Source organism: Petaurus breviceps, unplaced genomic scaffold, assembly GCF_028583685.1.
Source record: "Petaurus breviceps papuanus isolate PSGF00001 unplaced genomic scaffold, PetGlider_PUasm1.0 90977, whole genome shotgun sequence".
In the NCBI taxonomy this organism is placed as follows: Eukaryota; Metazoa; Chordata; class Mammalia; order Diprotodontia; family Petauridae; genus Petaurus; species Petaurus breviceps.
The window spans coordinates 13,420,986-13,443,400 of NW_027187391.1; the positions used below are offsets into that span (position 1 = coordinate 13,420,986).

Consider the following 22,415-nt stretch of genomic DNA (forward strand, 5'->3'; position numbering starts at 1 on the left):
CCTTCCTTCCTTCCTTCCTTCCTTCCTTCCTTCCTTCCTTCCTTCCTCCCTCCCTCCCTCCCTCCCTCCCTTCCTTCCTTCCTTCCTTCCTTCCTTTCTTCCTTATCTCTATCACTATTCTTTTGGATCTTCTTTCGTCACTCTGCCTACAGAAGATACTAACATGCTGTTCCAATATAAAATCATGACTAGTGTGTGGATATTTTCATACTTCTCTTCAGTTTTAATTAAGTAGAAATAGATATTTAAAGCTAGAAAGAACCTCAATGAACCAAGTCCTTCATTTCACAAATGAGGAAAAAGGTTGGGAAAGGTGAAATAACTTGCTTGATAGGATCCAGTAAGTAGCTGAACTAGAATTTGACAATAATTTTAGTGTTCTTTCCACTGCAACATGCTTCCTGCCTATTTTCCCTCAATTCCCAAAGACACTAACAAGATGTGTCTTTTTACTTTATTTTCTGCATTAAAATTTGATTTAGAAAGAGCTCTGGTTTTAAGACTCAAAAGACCTGGGTTGGAATCCTGACTCTGCTCTTTTTGTGTTATCTTGGGCAAGTCATTTAACTTCTCTGTTTCTTCATTGGACAAGATCATCTCTAAGGTCCCTGCTGTCTCTTACATTCTATTATTCTGCTTCAATTTTTTTTTCCTGAAGCTTTGATTTTAAATAAAAGAGGATTTGCCTTAGCTTCTGGATTTAATTAGCAAAAGTAGACTTGGCCAGCACACTGAGATCAGGAGAGGGTTATTTCTGCAGGCAGCATAATTCTGGAAGCATGGACAAGAATTCCAAATCAGTGTGACTATAGTGTAAACTTCAGCACCTGCTTCAAATCTGGCTCTCCTGTTGTCTGCCAATAAATTCTTCAGCAACAAACATGAGGGGTCCAGATTAGGGGATCATTCACAGATAATCTCTATGGTACTCTCTAGATCTTAATCTTTTGGGCATTCTTTTCTAACCATTTCCTCTTGATCTCTTAAATTCCCCAGCATTAGAATTTCCTATTCCTCTCCCTTCTCCCCTTTGCACTTTACTGAGTGAAAAAGATATTTCTAGGAGTTTGCAGATTAAAGATGAAATGTTACTTGGGAGGGGTAGCCCAAACAGCCTCTCTTATTATTTCAGTTTTGATGAGATTATTAGATTGATAGAGCTCTTCCAAAGGTATCATCATCTGTTCTGTGGCTTCGATGTCCCTGGTGCTGTTCTTGCTGTTGCTTCCTTACTTAGGAAAGCATGGTACTGACCTCCTGACAGAAGGGTGATAAATGACCCTGAGTGGATAATAACATATAATTTTTAGACATGGCCTACACAGGAATTTGTTTTGCTTGACAACACAGATTTTTAATAAGGGTTTTGTTTTCCCTTTTTTTCAGTGTTGAGAGTGTTAGGAGGGAGGGGAAAAAAATCTAATTTTGTTCATTAAAAATTAACATAAAAAAAAAAACCATTATACAACCTGAAATGCACTGGAAGCTATACATACCAGGTGGACTCAGTCCTTCCAAAGGAGGAAAAACCTGGGATTTCTGCTCTTTGTTCTCTTCCAATTTTTGTTTTTAGTCACTCAAGATCCTTCTCTTTCATCTTAATTAGTGTGCACACCAGATTCCTCAAATTCAGTAAAAGTCCTAATGGTTAGTGAATAGAGCACCAGCCCTGGAGTCAGGAGGACCTAAGTTCAAATCCGGCCTCAGACACTTAACACAAAAAATAGCTGTGTGACCTTGGGCAAGTTGCTTAACCCCAATTGCCCTCCAAAAAAAAAAAAAAGTCCTAATGGCACTTCAATGTTGAACGAGCCCCCAGAGGATCATTTAGACCTTGAAACCAAGACTGTCATGTAATAGGATCACTGTTTACAAGAATTCTTTTCCTTTGCCTTCTCTTATAGGTGTAATGGGAATGGAATTTGAAGATCTTCCCAGACCTTGGGGGAAGTTTGAAGACTTCCCCTGCTTTGAAAGTAAACTATGCCCCTGATAGGCTGAATGTAGTCACATGGAGCCTGTGGTGGGGGGAGTTTCCTGAAGGGAAGCAGAGCCCACAGGAAGCTGGTGTTCAGAGCTAGCCAGACTCTGGGGGAGAGAGGACGTTCATTAAGGAGATAGAGAGGTTTGTGAGTAAATATTGATCTCGTATTGGTTTGTGGGAAGGCTGAAGAATGTCATGGCTCTCAGTGTTATTATGGCTTCTGAAAATCTTTGGTACTATGATTGAATTGACTTACTGGTTTTGGGATTGGGTTTTCTGGTGTCTAAATAAATGCTTCAGTTCTGTCCTCTACCTGGAGAGTGTATGTGTATATGTAAATGTGTACACACACAAAATACACACATACATATATATCAGAATGGATCTCCCAATCTTACTGAGGCTGAAAGTGCAAAAGCTCCTCACAGGCCAATCTTGCTACATGTTGTCAGACCTTGAGCGGCTCTCTTTCTAACTTGGGCTTGTTCTCTCTTGATTAAGCAATCTGCTTCCCTCCTGCCTCTCTTACTATATTAATGCAGACCTTTGTTCAGAGGTTAGATGGGCATAACCCATTTTAGCTCAGAACTCCAAAGTTTAAGAGATCTGCCTGTCTCAGCCTCTCAAGCAGCTAGGGTTAACTGCATGGACAACCATACCTTAGCCTTGTTAATTGTTTACTGAATTACAGGTGCCTTATTTTTTTCTAATACCAAACCTACACTAAGAGTGCCAGTCAGAAACTGGCTGCTTGCAATGCCACTCACTCTGCATCCCCTGCTGGACATTGCAACCTGGTAAGCATAAATCAGCAATGTAATGGTATTATTTATATACATACAATTGAAAAGAAAATATAGAAATTCTTACCAAATTATAATCTCCATAAGAATAGATATTTTGGTCTTTATTTCTCCTTCAGTGTTTGGTCCAGTGCTCTATACATTGTAGAGATTAGACATGTATAATGTATAATTAGGCATGTTTAATGAGGAGGAGCTAGTCAAATTCAATTTGTTTTCTATCTCTGCCTCAGGGGTTCACTTCTGTGTGACTGAACTAAATAATAAATTACCATTTCAGCAGGTTAATGATTATTAAAACATCACTTTTTATAGCATGACACTTTTCATTTACAAGTTAGTGTTCTTCAGATATGATTCATATCCAGCAGAGTGAGGACAGTGGTACAAAGGTCAGAAACTCTAATAGGAGTGTGGCATAAATATCTTGGCCATTTTCATACTTGGAATTTGTCTGTGTGGCACCAAGTATCTCACATGCCAAAGAACTCTTGCTTGGCAATAAAATGTTAGCAAGAGTAAGATACAAATTGTTGATTAGGGTAGCCAGGTTGTTTCCTGCATAGATCCCTGGTCTTGAAGTCAGGAAGACCTGAGTTTCAAATCCAACCTCAGACATTGACTAGCTGTGTAACCATAGGGAAGTCTTGATTTCATTATCTGTACAATGGGGAGTAGTAAAACCACCTACCTCCTAGAGTAGTTAGAAAGATTAAAGGAGTAACCTAACTTGATAGGCAACATTTTTTCTTAAGGGTGGAATTAGGGAAAAAAAACTCACAAGGAAAATTTCTACTTGTTTGCTCTTGCCTCTAATCAGAAACTCTTGTTTGATTAAAAGATTTAACTACCTAGATTCTCTAGGCAAGCAGATTGCCTTATTCCCAGAAACAAGTGATGTTACTTCATGTGGGTAACATGGTTGAACATGCACTTTAGGATAATCACTCTGGCAGCTGAATGGAGTGGAGAGAGAATTGAAGGAGGCAGAGCAATCAGCAGGCTACTATCATAATCTAGGCATGAGAAGATAAGGGTTTAAACAAGGGTAGTTGTAATGTCAGAAGAAAGAAGGGTATATTTGAAAGCTGTTGCAAAGGTAGAATCAAGAGGCCTTGGCAACAAATAGGATATGGGGGTTAAGAGATAGTAAGGAATCAAAGATAACATCTATGTTACAAGCCTGGGTGACTCGGAAGATGGTAGTGTCCTCAAAATAATGGGGAAGTTTAGAAGGGGGGGGAGGTTAGGGAAAAGGACAATGAATTTTGTTTTGGATTTGTTGAGTTGAAGATGTCTACTGGACATCCAGTTTGAGATGTCTGAAAGACATTTGGAGATGCAAGATTAGAAGGTTGGAACAGGAGAGGTAGATCTGAGAATCATCCATTAATTAATAGAGATATTAATTCAATCCATGGGACCTAATAAGATCATCAAGTGAAATAGTATTGAAGGAGAAGGGAAGAGTGCCCAGGACAGAACTCTGTTGGACACCTACAGTTCAGGGGAATGTTCTAGATGAGGATTCAGCAGAGGAGACTGAGAAGGAGCCCTGAGGTAGGAGGTAAACCAGGAGAGAGTGGTGTCCCAGAAACCTAGAGGGAAGAGGAGGAAAGGGTTGCAGAGAAGTAAAGGAGACTGAGGTTTGAGAAGAGATCACTAGTAACTTTGGAGAGAGAAATTCTAGTGGAATGATGCTAGAAGCCAGATAGGGGTGAAGAAGAGATTGAGAAGAGAGAAGATGACATCCAATGTAGATAGCCTTTTCATGGAGTTTTGCCATAAAGGCAGAACAGATATAGGACTATCATTAGTGGTAATGGAAGGATCAAATGAGAGTTTCTTGAGGATGAGAGAGACATGAACATGTTTATAGGCCATAGGCAAAAAATCAGTAGACAGGAAGAGATTGAAGTGATAGAGTGGGGATAACAAAGGGTACAATATGTTGGGGGAGATGTAATGGAATGGGATCATTTGTGCAGGTAGAGGGGTTTGACCTTGCAAGGAGTAGGGCTACCACTTCATATGAGGTAGGGGTGAAGGAGGAGATAATGACAGAAGACATCTGAGTGATATGAGAAAGAAGGGAGAAGAGGGAACTCTCAGTGAATGGTTTCATTGTTTTCTGTAAAATGCAAGGTAAGGTTCTCAGCTAAGATAAGGGGAGAGGAAATTAGGGGAAGTTTTAGAAGAGGTGAAAATGTTTAGAAGAGCTGCTGTGGAGACTGGGATGGTGAGTTGATAAGGAAAGTATATTAAGATTGTTTAGCAGCAGTGAGGGCCCAGTTGAGGTTTTGTAACATAAATTTTTGGTGGACTCAGAACAACTGTGTAATTTTGTCCACTTTCATTTAACAACATGTGTATAGGAGCAAAGGCTGTGAATTGTAAAGTGCTCCAAGACTGAAGCTTGGCAGGATACAATCAGCAATATAAGAGGGCTAGAGACTCAAGAGAAGATGACAGTGCAGAGTTGAACTGGTTCACCAGAGGGTCAAGATGGTAAAAAGAGGAGAGAGTGGCAAATGTAGAGGTGATGGCCTGAGAGAACTGAGGGTTCAGGAGATTGGATGTGATGATGTGAATGAATAGTAGAGTTTAGTATGGGAAAGTAGGGGGAGAGGTAGAAAACCAATGCATTAAGGTCAGATAAGGAAATTTCAGAGTTCCGAAACACGGAGGTAGGACATTTATGGGTGATGGAAAGATCAACTATAACCATCTTTGTGTGGTTGAAGTGTTATGCAAGAGTATGCTATAGGAAGTGAGTTGATTGATGAACTGCATGGTTAAAGTGTCTGAAGGAACAATGATATGTATGTTGAAATCCCTTAGTATAAGGCCAGGAGTTGGAGAGTAAGAAAGGTTATGAGCTAGGTATAGAACTCATTGAGGAAGGAGCTTGCTTCTAAAATATAGCAAGAATAGACATTTCTTCCCAATACCTTGGAGACATACTTTCCTCTATACCACCTCAGTTACTAGAGAAAGTGGGTTCGGATTCAATGTATTTTCTAGATAACATCAGTCCCAGTAATTTCATGTCCAAAGGTGGTATTACTGAGTCCTTTCTCAGATACCATTGGGAGGGCTGTGGAAGATTGTTCCTCTCTTCTTTGGGCATTTATACTGACTGGGTTAGCTAATAAAACCCATTATAGACTCGACTCCTGGACTTCCTTGACCTCTGGTGATTTGCTTTCCTGACCTTTAAAGCTAATAAGGTTCTAGTTATCTTCTTTATCTAAAATGAAAAAAAATTTTCTGAGAAAAAGAACCATGACCTGTGTGTCACCAGAGACACGTTAACCTTAGATAGGCTTCTTTTTCTCCCCTTATAGAATTGTCTCATCTCTCACCTTCAGAACATCATCAGAAGGAAGAAGTCAACAGAAATCAAACAAAGAGAGGATAAATCTAGCCAAGAAAAAGAGAATAGGTCAATTAATGCCTTTTGAATATACCTCTAGTTCAGCTAAACAGCCACTGGCAATCAATTACAATTACTATATGGGTAGTATACCAGAACTTGGTACTTATTATCTATGTAAGCTTCACCATTTTTCCAAGCATTTTCAATTACATATCATCACAGCTCTCCTGGATGTAAGTTCCCTAGTCTCATCAACATGGGGCATCACTTCGGCAGTGCTCTCAGCAATTCTTAAGCTTTATTCAGTGGCCAGTCCCTCATTACATAAGTATATCACTAAAATATACAAGGTGAATACAAGGCGATCTTAGGAAGAGGAAGACTAGCAGCAAGGGAAATGGGGGAGGAGGTAAATAGTAACTTACTAGGAAAATATTACCCTATTAATAAATATAAATCAGTTTCATTACTCCCCCTTCAATAGTTCTGATTTGGGCTTGCAAATATAAAAAATAATATTATGTGTACTACCTAATTCTTCCCGCTTCTTTTGTATATAACAGTTGTCTTACACAACCTTCTTTCTCAATGTTGGATTGCATAATGTATTTAATGACATACCTACTAGCTGACAGTGACTCACTATGTAGCTATTTTCCCATACATAAATACTCTGGTATTTATGCTCTCCGTTTCAGAGACGCTGGACCTCAGCCATGGTCACTTCCTGCTTTCTCATTTGTGCGATAACTTTGGCAGCCTGTGTCCTCAGTGTTGGTACCTTAGACACATTCATTGCTGCTGTATATGAACATGCAGTTATACTACCAAATAGGACAGAAACACCTGTTTCCCAGGAAGATGCCCTGACGTTTATGAACAAAAACCTAGATGTTTTGGAGAAAGCAATCAGACTGGCTGCTGAGAAGGTACAGTTCCTTGCTGGGCAAGATGTTGGGGGCATAAAGAAGAAATTGAAGGACTATATGCTTTTCTTTATATTGAGAAACTGCTTTGATTTTTATCAGGTGTGGTAGGGATAGAGAGAATGTTGGACTGAAAATCAGAAAGTTTGGGTTCAAATACTTATTGTACTACTGGGAAAGTCTTTGAACATCTTTGGACCTATTCTGGTTTCTGAGAAGGTTGGATCAGATGATCTCCAAGTTTCCTTACAATTTTCTATCAATAATCCTATGATCCTTCTTAGAGATTTGAACCTGACTATGATTCTTGAAAATTGAGTTAACTTTTTTGATGAGCAATCTGTGTAACCTTGGGTAAATTATTGACTCTCTAGGCCTCTGCCTTTTGTTATGTAAGGTGACAAACTGTATCTTTTTGGATCTAACATTCTATGATTCCATCGTTTTGAGCAGGGTGCACAAATTATCGTGACTCCCGAAGATGGAATTTATGGCTGGGCTTTCACAAGGGAAACCATTTACCCCTACCTAGAAGACATCCCAGACCCTCAAGTGAACTGGATTCCATGTACTGAACCAAACAGGTATTTTAATTATTGTTACTGTCTAAGCAAAGAAGATATAGTTTTGTAAAATGTACAGTGACTTTAAAGTGAATTTATTAACTCTGGTTATATTGGAAGAATTGGGTTCGAGTGTTGCCTCTGACATTTACTGACACTTACTCTGACCTAGTCATTGAACCTCTCTATGTCCTAGATAACTAAGACTATAAGATTAAAAGTAGATGTCAATTTGTACTAGTAGAGTTCATTCTTCATACTACAATAATCACAGGTCCGGTGCTATTCCATAATATTTATATATAATAAATAATATATTATAGAGAGAAAGTATGGTATATTGGATAGAAAGGTATCTTTGGAATAAAAAAGACTTGGTTTTGTACTGCTGCTGACACATACTAGCAGAATGCCCATGAACCACTTAACACTATTCCCTTTCACCCAATACCCAGGCAATTAATTAACTTTGAGTTATAGATGAGTTGAACAGTTCACTTATTTGGGTGTAACCTTGGAACATACTATACTAGTAGACTCTACACTTATCATTGGTTCACTGTCAAATTAAAATAGCACCTTTAATGGAAGGAACCAAGTTGATTTACCTGTCCATTGAGGGTTATGTCATCATTGATATGACCATTACATGTGTACTCTGCTTTGAATATACCAGTACAATAGCTTATATGAAACACTGCATTTGCCAAACACTATTTGTAGGGTATTTATTCACTTTACAAAGGCTTTACCATGCTTTCCCTTTGAATAGCAAGTTTCTTAATGCCTTTAAAATGTGACTACTTAGATACCACTCCTCAGGGATACCTTGTATGTATAAAATCGAGTTCATATGTTGAATTTGATTACTTGGTTCTTGCCATCTCCTGGAAATCAAAATCTAGAACTACTAATAGGGTAGAGAGTCAGTGAGAGTTGCATAGCCCTAACCCTCTGTGTTGATCTCTGAACAAAATTCATTAGATGTTGAAAGTATTTTGTAATCACAGACCATGTTGCAATGACAGTACTCAGCTGATTGTTGGAGCCTTTCACAGTGCAGAGAACATTCATTATATACTTTGGCTGTGATTCAGAGGGAATCATGGTTCCGAATTTTTCTCATTTCCCTAAACTAATAACCCAGAAAGCTGATACAACTAATATAAGTGAATGCTGATAATAATCATCTGCAATTATACAAAGTGTTAATAGTTAAAAAAGCATTTTCTTATGTTATTTCATTAGATCACAAACCTGTGAGATAAGCTTGGTAAGTATTATTATCTCTGTTTTATACATGAGAATATTGAAAGTTTGAAGAGTGAAGTGAATTTTCCAAGGTTACACCCAAATAAGTGAAAGAGCCAGGATATTCTGGCTTCTGCCTCAAAATTCAATTCTCTTGGTACATTATTCTGTGTATTATTTTATATGAAAGAGATAGGTAGAAGGGAGATTTGTTAAAGGACTGCATTATAAAGAATAATTGTATGAAGAATACTATCCAATTCTTCCTAATTTCTAATGAGAAGAGTTTATTTAGGAAAAAATAATGTTCAAAGAAGGATATAAAGGTAGCTTGGAGTAAAGAAAAAAAATGCTAGAGTTCAAATTTTGGACTTAATGACTACTTGAGAGTCCTTCAGCATGTTATTTAAATTCTCTGAACTGTTTCCTCAACAGCAAAATAAATGAGATTAGGTTTGAAGACCTTTTCCCATACTAAATCTGACAATTTTCTTTGAAGTAGAGGACCAGAGGACTCAAGAAGGTTAAAGCAGAGGGGCAGCATGGGAGCAGTGAATAGAGCACCAGCCCTGGAGTCAGGAGGACCTGAGTTTAAATTCAGCCTCAGACACTTAACACTTACTAGCTGTGTGACCATGGGCAAGTCACTTAACCCCAATTACCCTACCTTCCCCCCTCTAAAGGAAAACAAAAAACAAACAAGAAAAAGAAGGTTAAAACAGAATTTCCAAGTCAGAAGTAAATCAGTGATCATGTTGTCCAAGACTCACTTCTATAATATTTCTACCAAGAAGTGATTCAGCTTTAAAATGTATCTAAGTGTAAGACAACATGGTCCAGTGGACAGAGTTTTGAACTTTAAGTCAGGAAAACCTGTGTTCAAAGTCACTGACCCTCTTTGGGTTTCAGATTCTTATCTGTAAAATGAGGGAATGAAACTTGGGGGGGGGGGTCTTTCAACTTCTTTTCCAGCTCTTAATTTATCCTATCATGATCTGATGGTTCAGAGAAGGAAGCAGGGATTACAAAGAGCTTCATCAAGAGCAAGCTATGCCAGAATTGCCTTATTATCATTTTGATACTAGACTGATAGATCAGGAGAGTCCTCTGAATATAGTTTACAATGATTTTAGCAAGGAATTGGAGCTGGTTGAATGGCTGGACTCAAAGAGTGGTTATTAATAGCTCAATGTCAGCTTGAAAAAGAGATATTTTATGGTGTTTCTCATGAATATGTCAACAATTGATAAGCATTTATTAAGTACTCATATGTACTAGGTACTGTATTAAGGAGTGGATACAAATTTGAAAAGAGAAAGACAGTTCCTGCCTTCAAGGTGCTTATAATCTAAGAGGAGAAGACAACACATGGTGGGAAGCTGAAAAGATCATGGGGCTGGGGAGGGGAAGGGAGAGGACATGAAGGCATGATAGAGAAATCAAAGTCCAAAAGTAGTACATCCAGAACATGTGCTTAACCCTGTTCTGTTTAACAGTTTTATCAATTATTTGGATTAAGGAATAGACAGATTATCATTCAGATGATTTTTAATAAGATTAATTTTTTAAAAATATTTTTATCATAAACTTAAACATCATTGAACATGACAATATGGAATTTAGTAAAGATTCATATAAAGTTTTGCATTAGGGTTAAAAAAATCAACTTCACAAGTATAAGATGGGAGAATAATGGTCCGACAGAAGCTTTGCTGAAATAAGATCTGGGAGTTTTAATGAATTACAAGCTTTCAAGCAATCAACATTGTGATGGACAACACAAATAAACCCCTCATGTTCTCTTATGCTACAATAAGGTAGGGGTTCAGGACTAGAGAGAAAAAAAAGGCTTAGGGGGCATGTGGTAGCTACCTTTACATTTTTGAAGGTCAGTCACATGGAAAAGAATTGTTAATTGGCTTTACTTGGACCAGAGAGCAGCACTGGGAGCAACAGGTGGAAGATCTGAAGGTACAGATTTAGGATGAACGTCCGAAAAGACATCCAATTAGAACTCTTAAAAAACGGAATGAGATGCTTCAGGAGGGAGTAGATTGTACCTCACTGGAGATCTTCAAATTGAATGACCAATTATTGGGTATGTTATAAAAGAGAATGTTATTCAAAAGATTGTATTGCGCACATTCTGAGGTTCCCTTTATCTCTCAGAGTCATCACTCTATGATAATAACATTGATTTTCAAGAGAATTGGGGTCACAATGAAGAGAGTGTGGGGGCATTTATACTATTTTGTTAGAGGTGAAATTCTTACACCAGCACAAGATGAACCAGAACTAAAACATTGGACTTGGACTAACATAATTTATCAATTCTATGATAAAACCAGGTCTAGAATTCAAGTCTCTGTGCTTCTAATTCATTGTTCTCACCACAATACAAGGCTTTAATAGTGATGATGGCTATGCTGAACCATTTACTCTGTTTTCTGTTCTTGTAACCTGTAGTATACATTTCATATTTAATTGTGTAGGTTTTGGACAGATTATTTGGGCATGAGAAAAATACTTTCATGTCTGTACCATAACTGAAATTCTAAGCCCTATCTTTGCATGTGCCACAGTAAGAGAAAATGCTGCCTGTCTTTTCACCTAAAAAAAAAAGATGCATTTCATTTCAGTCCTACCTTGTTACACTCTAACATATCACTCAGGTTTTAAAGTAGACTACAGTTAATGAAAAGGTAAATGTCAATGAGAGACTTTCAGAGAGTGTTCATATTATCATGGGTTTAGAGCTAGAAGGCTCTAAGAGAGGGTAGGTGATTTATTTTTCAAAATATTCTCCACTAACTTTGGTGACTCTTAGGTTGTAAAGATACAATACTTTGTATGTAGGATCAACAAAACAATTATCTACAGAAACAACTGTTGAATTCAAACTTGAACTAGATTTGGTCGCACACCAGTGCAAAAAAGACTCAGCTGCTTGGCCAGAGAGAACTCTATCTTTGTAGTGGCAAATATGGGAGACAAGAAAGAATGTGATGCCAATGACTCCAAGTGCCCACCTGATGGCCGGTACCAATACAACACTAATGTGGTGTTTGATTCAGAAGGGAAACTGGTGGCCCGATACCATAAGGTAAGGAGTAATTTTGTATAGCAAAATAATTAACATTCATTTCTCATTCATTAAATTTCTTGTTTGAAAGAGATAAAGGCTAAATTCATCATCATAATAGCATCATGCAAAGACTCTGATCATTGATAATTTGGGTTTAATAATAGAATTTCTGGGCTTTTTGTAACCTATGGAAAGGAAGTAGAACTACTGTACTACACAGGCCACCCCATCCAACAGCTGTAAGACAGTATAACCCAAAGTGAAAACCAGCTAATCTCTTTATCATTCAGACTCCACCTCCTCAAAAAAATCCCCAACAACTCAGGTGTTGATTAAAAGAAGGGCTTATTGACTAAAACAAATCTTAATGACTTTCAGTGTCATATAGTATTAATGCTATCTTGATGCTTCATATAATTGGCTGTACTTTTTAATGAGAAGATATAAAGAGTAAAGGGAACCAGTCAGCTTCACAAAATTCTAACTGGCATTTTCCATGCTAGGAGCAAGCTTCCAAAAAACAACTGGAGGCAAACTCCATAAAATAGGAGAAACAGGATACAAACATGATCCAATCAATTTTAAACACAAATTCAATTCTGAATTGAGGGACAAAGGCCCCAAGACACAACAAGACCATTCTATTTTTAGATGTTAGGTGAAGGGGAAGAGTTTCCCTGGCAGAAGAGTCATGTAATCTGGTCACTTTCTATTTTAAGCAATGAATCTTGCTACTTTTATATTAAATTCAGTGGTTCCTATGTTTCTGAAGGAGTGCAAATGCTGTCAGTACCCTCTAATCTATAGCATACTAGGTCAAAGACCTGACTGCCTAACCTGGGGGTGGGGAACCTAAGGCCTCAAGGTCACATGACACCCTCTAAGTCCTCAAGTGTGGCCCTTTGACTGAATCCAAAATTCACAGAACAAATCACCTTGGTAAAAGTATTTGTTCTGTAAAACTTGGACTCAGTCAAAAAGCCATTACATGTGTTCTTAAGATCACAGGTTTCCTACCCCTGGACCCTAGCCTCAGTTATTGGACTAGAGAGTAATGCCATTTGATATTTGAACATGAACAACTTTGAAGAGGAATGAAATGGTCAGACCTATGCTTATTTTGTCAGTTGAGGAGAAGATGGATTGAAATAGGGATACACTTCAGGTTGGAAGACTAAGGAGAAGGTTAGTGAAATAATCCAGGTGTAAAGTGATAAGGGCCTTCACCACTGTGGTGGCAGTGTGAATGGAGAGAAGGGGATTTACACAAGAGATAGGTGGGAATACCTATGTAAGATAAAGACATAAGAGATAAAAGTAGAAGTGCCAAAATTCACAGACAGGTGAAATACTATATAAAATTTCCTCTCATTAGTGTATGCCAATTTTATGCAACTCTCTTGATCCATGTATGAAGGAAACATTCATGTGACATTAAACACATACATATTTGGGAGATTACTTCTAATTGTCTTTTCTCTCCCTTTCATTAATAGTACAATCTTTTTATACCTGAAGTGCAGTTCAACATCCCTAAAGATCCACCACATGTGACCTTTGACACACCCTTTGGAAAGTTTGGTATTTTCACTTGTTTCGACATTTTGTTTTATGATCCTGCTGTAGTCTTAGTGGATAAATTCCAAGTGGACAGCATACTGTTCCCCACGGCCTGGATGAACACTCTGCCCCTCTTGTCTGCTGTTCCATTTCATTCATCCTGGGCTAGGGGCATGAGAGTCAATGTCCTTTCAGCAAATGTTCACAACGCCAGCAATCACATGACAGGTAATTTAAGATCTTTCTTATTTCATTCCCTAATATCCAACCATTAACTATTCAGACTTGTCAATTCTGCTAATTACAGCATTTATGCTTTGTAACAATTTATGCTTAGGCAATGAAGGATATCTCCATCATATGAGGGAATTTAAACTCATCGAAATTAAACAATGTGTTCAAAGTCATAGAATAACTAATATTACTAGCTAGATTATTTTCTAATATTCTGCTTAACCTTTTTATTAAACTAAGTTATAATTTGAATAACTAGTAAGTTATCAGATGATGAATAATATCTGTCTAGTACTGCATAATGGATTCAATATACTTAGATGGAGAAGGTTATGGGCAGGAATGAGTCCCAATTCTACCATCAACTATTTATATAACCTTGGGAAGGTAACCTATCAAGCCTTAATTTCCTCATCTTTAAAATGAGAAGAATAATACTTGTGCTATCTATTTCCTATGCCAGGGCTGTTACAGGGATTCAATGAGACATGTTCTAGTGTTTGGTAGTCATAAGGTGCTATATAAACAAAAGAACTCAGGCTTTTTAAATATTATTCCAATTCTTCAAGGATTTGTGACTTTACCAATGTTATTACTTCTTTTACTAATGTAAATAGCAACTCTCTTATGTATATTCGAATCCTTGTGCCTTCCATGGGTATTGTTTCCATTAGAATGTGAATTCTTTGACAGCAGGGAATTTTCTATTTCTCTTTTCTATTTCCCTTTCCCAGTTCTTAGTATATTGCTTTGTACATAGTAAATGCTTAATAAATGCTTCACTCACTCATTTATTCATTCATTCATACATTCATGAGCAGTTTCTGTGGAAAAATGTGTCATCTTAGAAACAAATTTCTGTAGTTGAGGAGCTCTTTATTTAGCTAGATTAGTCCTTGGATAACAGGCACACTGCTGTATGACCTTTGGCAAGTCAATTAATCTTTATGTGTTTTAAGCATTTCCTTAGGATTTCTCTATTCAGTCACAGGTTGTGTTGCACACTGGCAAAGAGAACTCTTACTCTGGGAAGTCCACTCATTGATATCACAAATCCTTCATAAATTCCTATATTCCTAACAAGCCAAACACGAGAATGCTATTCAAGCATTTTGATAACTTTAAAGAGCTAGACAAATATCAGTTATCATTAGTAGTAGTAGTAAGTAGTAATACAATTAGTAGAAATAGAATCCCCATTTTATAGAGGAAGAAATATAACACTCAGGTTAAGTGATTTGCTTAGGACTACAAAGCTGGTGTCAATACCAGGCCTCACACCCTCTTCTGACCATAAGACCAGTGCTCTTTCCATGAAGAATTTTTAATGATCTAATAATTTTAAATTTTATTCTTTAAGTTCAACTGGGAGACACTTAGCACTCTGAATTTGTGGCAACTTTAAAAATAAGTAAATCCAAGGATGAAACCAAGCTTTGTTTTGTTTTGTTTTTTAATAAAAATGTGTTTTGTTATCCTAAGGGAGTGGAATCTATGCACCAGAGGCAGTTAAAGTTTATTACTATGACATGGAAACAGAAAGTGGTCAACTAATGCTATCAGAACTGAAGTCGAGGCCTAGAATTTCTTCCAACTACCCAGCAGTGCTAGATTGGAGTGCCTATGCCAAAAGTGTCAAGCCATTCACTTCTGATCAGCCAAACTTCCCTGGAATTGTCTTTTTTGATGAGTTTACCTTCATTGAACTTACTAAAGATGTAGGAAATTACACCGTTTGCCAGAAAGACCTCTGCTGTCACTTGAGCTATAAGATGTCTGAGAAAAGAACTGATGAAGTTTATGTACTTGGTGCTTTTGATGGCCTTCACACTTTTGACGGGGAATATTATTTTCAGGTAATATTGCTTTTTAACAATATCCAGAGTGAATTTTGGTTTTGCTAGATTATCTTCATTCTCTAGAGCATATCACATATTTTTAAAAGTGCGCTAGATTTAATTGACCAGTAATTTTATTTTTATTACTTTGAATTAAATTTCATTTTAATCCTAAATTTAATGAACAAAAAGAGAAAGTTTCTACATACAAAGTAGAACAGAATAACTTTTTCTATTATTGACATTTTGCTTTTCTTTTAAAAATCTAATAAATTTAACATGTTATGTCTCAACACTATCCTGCTTATCTGCTTTCTTCTGAAATGCCTTCTGTTCTTTTCTGTTCATTTAAAACAATGTTTCAATAATTCCTTTGTATTTCCTTTTCTTCTTTTTTTTATTTGGGGCAACATTATGGATAGCTTCTTTCCCAACTCCCTTCTCACTCCCAAGGAAAGAAAGAAAAACAATCACTGTAGTAAGTAAGCATAGCCAAGCAAAACGAATCCATATGTTTGCTATATTCAAATATTTGTCTCATTCTGCACCTTGATTCCATCATCCTTCTGTCAGGAGGTGGGTAACATGCTTCATAACTAGTTTTTTGGAATCACTATGGGTCATTTAAATGATCAGAGTCCTTAAATTTTGCAAAGTTGATTGTCTTTGCAGTGTTGTTAGAGTGTAAATTCCTTGTGAAGTTCTACTCACTTTACTCTTTAGAAGTTCTTTCGTATCTTCCCAATTTTCCCTGAAACGATTGCTTTCATCATTTCTTATGGCATATATTATTCTATTACATTCATATACCATACTTTGTTCAGCCATTTCCCCAATTGATGGGGACCCCTTTTGTTTTTAGTTGTCTTTTTATAACAGAGCTGCTATAAATATTTTTGTACATAAGGGGCCTTTTTCTTTGATTTCTTTGGGGCATAGGCCTTGTAATGATATTGCTGGGTCAAAGAGTATGCATAATTTAGTGATTTGGGGGGCATAGTTCCAAATAACTTTCCAAAATGAATCAATTTACAGTTCTTCCTGTAGTGCATCCCATAATTCTCTCTGTCTCTCTCTCTCTGTCTTCCCCCCCTCTCCCAACATGATAGGCATGAAGTAAAACCTTGGAATTGTTTGGTCTACATTTCTCTAATTATTAATTATTTGGAGCATTTTTATATGCTTGCTGATATCTTGGATATTTTCCTTTGAAAACTGCCTTTGACCACTTATCTGTTGGGTACTGGTTGTCATTCATATATATTTGTTTGTTTGTTGTTGGGTTTTTTTTTTGGCTTTTTGGAGGGCAATTGGGGTTTAACGACCTGTCCAAAGTCATTCTAGTAAGTGTGTCAAGTGTCTGAGTCTGGATTTGAACTCAGGTCCTCCTGACTCCAGGGCCGGTGCTCTATTTACTGCACCACCTAGCCGCCCTGTCCCGTTTAGTTTCTATGCTCTTTTCTATTCCTTGTCTAGTCATAAACTCTTTTCCTATCCATAGCCAAGGAAGATATTTTCTTCTTTGCTTCTCTAATCTTTTTATAATATGACCTTCTTTATCTAGGTAAAGTTCCTGACTTTTAAAACCTCAATCTCGTCCTATGTTATTACTATTCTGCTGTGGGAAAAACATCTGTCTTTTCACTTTCATATCATTCCCTAACATTTTTATCTTTTCCCACCCAGATATGCACATTATTGAAGTGCCAAACAACTGACTTAAAAACGTGTGGCACGCCAATTGCATCGGCTTTCACAAAATTTGAAGCATTATCCCTCAGTGGCACATTCACTACTAGATATGTCTTCCCACAGTTGGTGCTAAGTGGGTCTCAGCTTGCATCTGAACAACACTATGAGGTAGGTGGTGTGAATATTTCTGAATAATAATACTAGTCATCTATACTGTGCTTTAAAGTGAACAAAGCATTCTATATACCTTTTTCTGTAGAACTTCATAACAACTCTGTATGGAAGGCACTATAGGTATTATTTTACAGGTGAGGAAACTGAGGTTTGATAAAGTCAGGTGACTTGCTCATGGTCTAGTAGCTCTTTAGTACCAAAAGTAGAATCAAGACCCATGTCTTCCTGAATCTAGGTCCAACACTCCATTTACTATGTCATGCTGCCTCCAAGAAGGTTGATGCATTTCTTTGAACAGAGTAGTAATGGGATAGGATTGGTGTAGAGAAGGAAATATGATTCCAAGTTGTTCAAGCATCATTTTGCTTTCATTTAGTACTCCATACTTCGGAGTCATGATTCTTGTAATCAAAAGAGAATTCTGAAACCATTTGCATTGGATGGTAGTATGATGTAGTCAAAGTCCTTATTAGTCTCTGGTGAGATACACAGAATTTGTAGAACTTGGTGGGTGGAGGGCAAGAAGGGGAGAAATCTCAGAAATCCTCTAGTTACCACCCTTCCATTTCACAGATTTGGAAACTGAGCTGAAGAGATTACAGATCCAGTTGTGGTAGACCCAGAATTGGCATTCTGGTTTCTTGTATCTGCCCAGGCCAATCAATGGTCTTCCCATTATATCATTGCTACTCCATATCACAGTTATGTGATTGTCAGCATTTATAGACTCATGAAAGTTGTGATAAGGAACAGAAATTATCATGATAAATTGAAGCATTTGGGTGGCACAGTGGATAGAGAGCCAGGTCTGGAGTCAGAAAGACCTGAGTTCAAATTTGGCCTCAGATACTAACTGTAGGTTTCAGAGCAAGTCATTTAACCTCCATTTGCCTTCTTTTACTCAACTATAAAATGGGGATAATAATAGCACCTACCCTGCAGGGTCTTTGTGAGGATCAAATGAGATAATATTAGTAAAAGGTCTTCACATAGTGACTGGCATATAGTAGTCACTAAATAAATACATTTTCCCTTTCTTCCCTTTCTATTCCATACTAATAAAATTCTATCAAGAAATGATGAAGGAATAAAGCCCAACAAATCCATACTACAGTGATATCAATAATATCCAGGTCAACCAAAGGGGATGTGGGAGGAATGAAAGAAGTTAGAAGTAGTGTGGAAAGTTTTTTTTTTTTAATTTTGGGTGTGGAGGGCTACCTGAATAGCCAATCACTTTCCAAGACCTAACATTTCTAACTCCATTTCTCTTACTCCTATGACTTCTTGCCACTCATATGACTACTACCTTAATTCAGGTCATCACCACCCTGTGGTGGGAGTGTTATACCCCCACCAATGCAAGTTAGGGTAATTTTTCCTTAAAAGGTATTGAAACCATCCTTGCATGTTGAATGGTTAAGGTGAGGCTATTGCTATCACAGTCTAGTCACATCAAAGCAAAGCAGTCATAAAGAACTCCAGGCCTCTGATGAGACAACTCAGAGGCAGGGGAGGTTGTCTTGTATGAATCAGCTGGGGGTGTCCTCAATGCATGTCCATGTCGTTGTTAATTATACTTTTCCTGCTATGGCAGGAAATTTCCTTTTGTTAACTGTTGAATTACTTGTGATTACCTCATTTCATTCCAATATCAAACATAAACTACTAAGCTAGAGGACTGGTTTGAACCAGGCCTAATCCAAAACACACAACTTGCCTGAACTATTTCAAAAGTCTCCTAATTGATAATCTTGCTGCCAATCTCTTCTCTCTCTAATCAATCCTCCACACAGGTTTCAAAATTATCTTTCTGAAGTACAGGTTTGACCATATTACTCCCTTCTTTGAGAATTATAAGTGGCTCTTTATTATTTCTCTGATGTAACTCAAGCTCCTTAGCTTGGCATTTAAAACCCTGTGTCACCTGGGTCTAGAATGCCTTTCCAGACTTCCTTCCCTGTCATGAACTCTATCTTAGAGCCAAACTATCCTACTTACAATTCTGGGGATATTTTCTCCAGGTATCTTTGCACAGGCTATGCCCTATTTCAGAAATGTGCTCCTTCCTCTCTACCCCTTAGTGTCATTAACTTTGACTTCTTCAGCTTGATTTGAAAATAAGTGACACAAGGCTGGAAATTATATTACACTTCTTCAGCTAGATAATTTCATTTTTATTGCAAATTAAATCTTATATCATAATTGACTCATTGTTTTTATTTTCTTTAATTAGGTATTGAGTGATGGTCGGCTGGAGAGCAGAAGTGGTGTTCCATTGCCTGTTTTAGTGATGGCATTATGTGGGAGAGTATATGAGAAGGACCCACCACTCCCAGGACAGGGTGATCATTCTTGATACATACTTTACAAGAGGCAGTGTAGAAAGGATACAGAGCTAGGAAATGGCTTATGCTCTAAATGCTATTAGTTTCTAATCAGCTACCAACTTGGGCAACTCATCCACACACAAACACATGCATATGCATACATATATACACATATACTTTGGTCCATTTGCATGTGTATTTGTTTATTTGGCAAGAACATTTCATTTTTTCAAAGCAATTGAGATAAATAATAAACTATCTATTGATTAAAAACTCAGTGAAATGCCGTTTTATTTATAACTTATTAGACTCATGTATCTGGGAATTCTAGAGTTAAACACATTAAATTAGAACTGAGATTCTATTATGAGTAGTATTGAGTTCAAATCACAACTCAGATATTTAACTAGCTGTGGGACCTTAGGCAAATCATTTTAACTCTCTTACCCCTTATAAAACTCCTTGTCTGAGAAATGGAGGTAATAATAGCACTAATTCCCAATCAATTAGTCAATCAATCAATAAACATTCATTAAGCACCTACTGTGTGCTAGGTACAAAGTTGCTTGAATATCAAGTACGATAACATATATGCACACTGCTTTGTAAATCTTAAATCATTTTATAAATGCTACCACGACCAATTTAAATTTTTTCCAGACTCACACAGCAGGTAGAATTTAGGAGAGATGTATTACTAAATATCTTTTTTAGGAAAAAACTAACAAAGCAATCAGTATTTTACAGTAGAAAGTCAAAAGCTGTACCAAATATTGCTTTTCCTCCTTTCAGGACCAAGGAGAAACATGATTAAGAAATTACCAGTGATAATTTCTAGGAAGTTCCTTTTCCTTCAAGCTCCCCCTATCTTGAATAAAACATTCTATCCTGCCTAAAATGGGACATAGAAGTAATTTTAGCCTACTTCCTATCTCTTACATTTCATATCAAAGACTCCTGATTCTTATGAATTCATGAATTCTCTTAACATAATATTTTCTTGCCTCAGTCTTTCTCTCTCTCTCTCTCTCTCTCTCTCTCTCTCCCGCCCACCTTCGTAGCGTCTCGCTGTCTCTTCCCCCCCCCTTACCCCCACCATTTCACCTTAGTTTTGAAGTGCTATAATTTTCTTGGATGCTTTGTTTGTAGGTATTTTCAACTTGTCTTCTTTTATGTTTGGGTCTTGAACTTGCCTGACACCATAGTAACTGTTTATGACTGAGGTCTTTTTTGTTTATTGCTCATTCTTCCAGCCTCCTTCTTGACTTTGGACTTTACATTAATACCAGGTTCTACACACTTTTGGAGGGGAGAGGTCTGACTCAAGTTTCAGTCCTTTTATATACTTCAGCTGCTTTCATAGCTGGGGGGGGGGTGGGGAGGGTTTGCAAGTTTTTGTATTCCAAAATTGGTATGATCCAGGGAGAGGTCTCTTCACTGCCCTCCTGGTCAGAGTTCTTCAAGTTCCCGACCCAGTATTCATCTATTAACTCGCTCATGGTTGAGTTTAAGTCAACATCTATTGGAGACAGTAAATTTTAGCCTACTGGGAGATTCTTGTAGGTGTGGAGTGACTGAACCTTGCTCTCTTTTGGTCTGGGACTTTTGCCCTAGTTATTGCACTGTAGGTTTAGATACTGGAGCAAATGCTAGAACCAGTCTCTCTTGCTATGATCCTGGACTCAAAGCCACATAGCTACATTTTTGGAACTTGTTTCTTGATCAGAACACAAGTAGGGTGGGTCCACATAATCCAGAACTGGACAATGGGCACAGAGCTGATAGATGGCACCTATTCTAGCTCATTATTTCAAGCATCCACTAAGATCTTTTCATGGTTCCTGCCCTGGCGTTGTATCTCAACTTTCTTTCTTAAAGGGCTGGAATGTTCCCCATATCTACTACCTGCTCTCCCATTTCTGACAAGTCCCTTATCCCCAGTGTCTGAAGATCTCTGTCTGCCTCCCTAAATTTCCCTTGGATGGGAAAAAAATACAGATTGGAAGAAGCCCAATAATAATTCCTAGGAGAATTAAAGAGTGAACTAAAAAGCGATTTAAAAAACTAAATGAGAGATATGGAAGAAAAATATGAAAAAAGAATTGAAAATTTTAAAATGGTGTAAAACTTTGTTGAAGGAGATTTATTGAAGAAAAGCCTAGATATCATGTTTCATAAAATCATAAAAGAAAGCTGCCGGGATATCTTAGGACCAAAGGGCAAGGTGGAAATGGAAAGAATCCACCAATCATCTCTGGAAAGAAGCCCCCAAATGGAAACTCCTGGGAATATTATAGCTAAAATTGAATGCTCCTAAGTTAAGGAAAAATACTGCAAGCAGCCAGAAAGAATTCAAGTACCACAGAGCCACAGGTAGGATCACATAAGACTTAGTAACAAAACTAAGGAATGGAGAGCTTAGAATGTGATATTCCAGAAGGCAAAGAATCTAGGTTTATAACCAAGAATTACCTCCCTGCAGAACTGAGTATAAGCCTACCGGAGAATAAAATGTACCTTTAATGACATCTAGGACTTTCAAGTATTCCTGATGAAAAGACTAGAACTAAGTAGAAAATTTGGTGTAGAGACCCAG

General features: G+C 37.4%; 1 protein-coding gene across 5 annotated transcripts in view; it reads left to right on the forward strand.

Annotated features, from left to right (window-relative positions):
* The window catches only part of LOC138153233 (vascular non-inflammatory molecule 3-like), a 25,982-nt gene extending 5,890 nt beyond the window's left edge, over positions 1–20,092 (forward strand). Inside the window, exons 1-9 of one of the 5 annotated variants that reach the window (XM_069077363.1) lie at positions 2,006–2,125; positions 2,676–2,781; positions 6,865–7,095; positions 7,546–7,676; positions 11,817–12,009; positions 13,488–13,779; positions 15,268–15,641; positions 17,310–17,483; positions 19,726–20,092. In XM_069077363.1, the coding sequence (XP_068933464.1) occupies positions 6,883–7,095; positions 7,546–7,676; positions 11,817–12,009; positions 13,488–13,779; positions 15,268–15,641; positions 17,310–17,483; positions 19,726–19,848 (1,500 nt within the window). In that variant the 5' untranslated portion in view covers positions 2,006–2,125; positions 2,676–2,781; positions 6,865–6,882 and the 3' untranslated portion in view covers positions 19,849–20,092. Of the gene's footprint in view, positions 1–2,005; positions 2,130–2,675; positions 2,782–6,864; positions 7,096–7,545; positions 7,677–11,816; positions 12,010–13,487; positions 13,780–15,267; positions 15,642–17,309; positions 17,484–19,725 lie in introns of those variants that run through there. The other 4 variants (XM_069077364.1, XM_069077365.1, XM_069077366.1 and 1 more) reach the window with 4 other exon arrangements.
* The last annotated feature ends 2,323 nt before the right edge of the window (positions 20,093–22,415 follow it).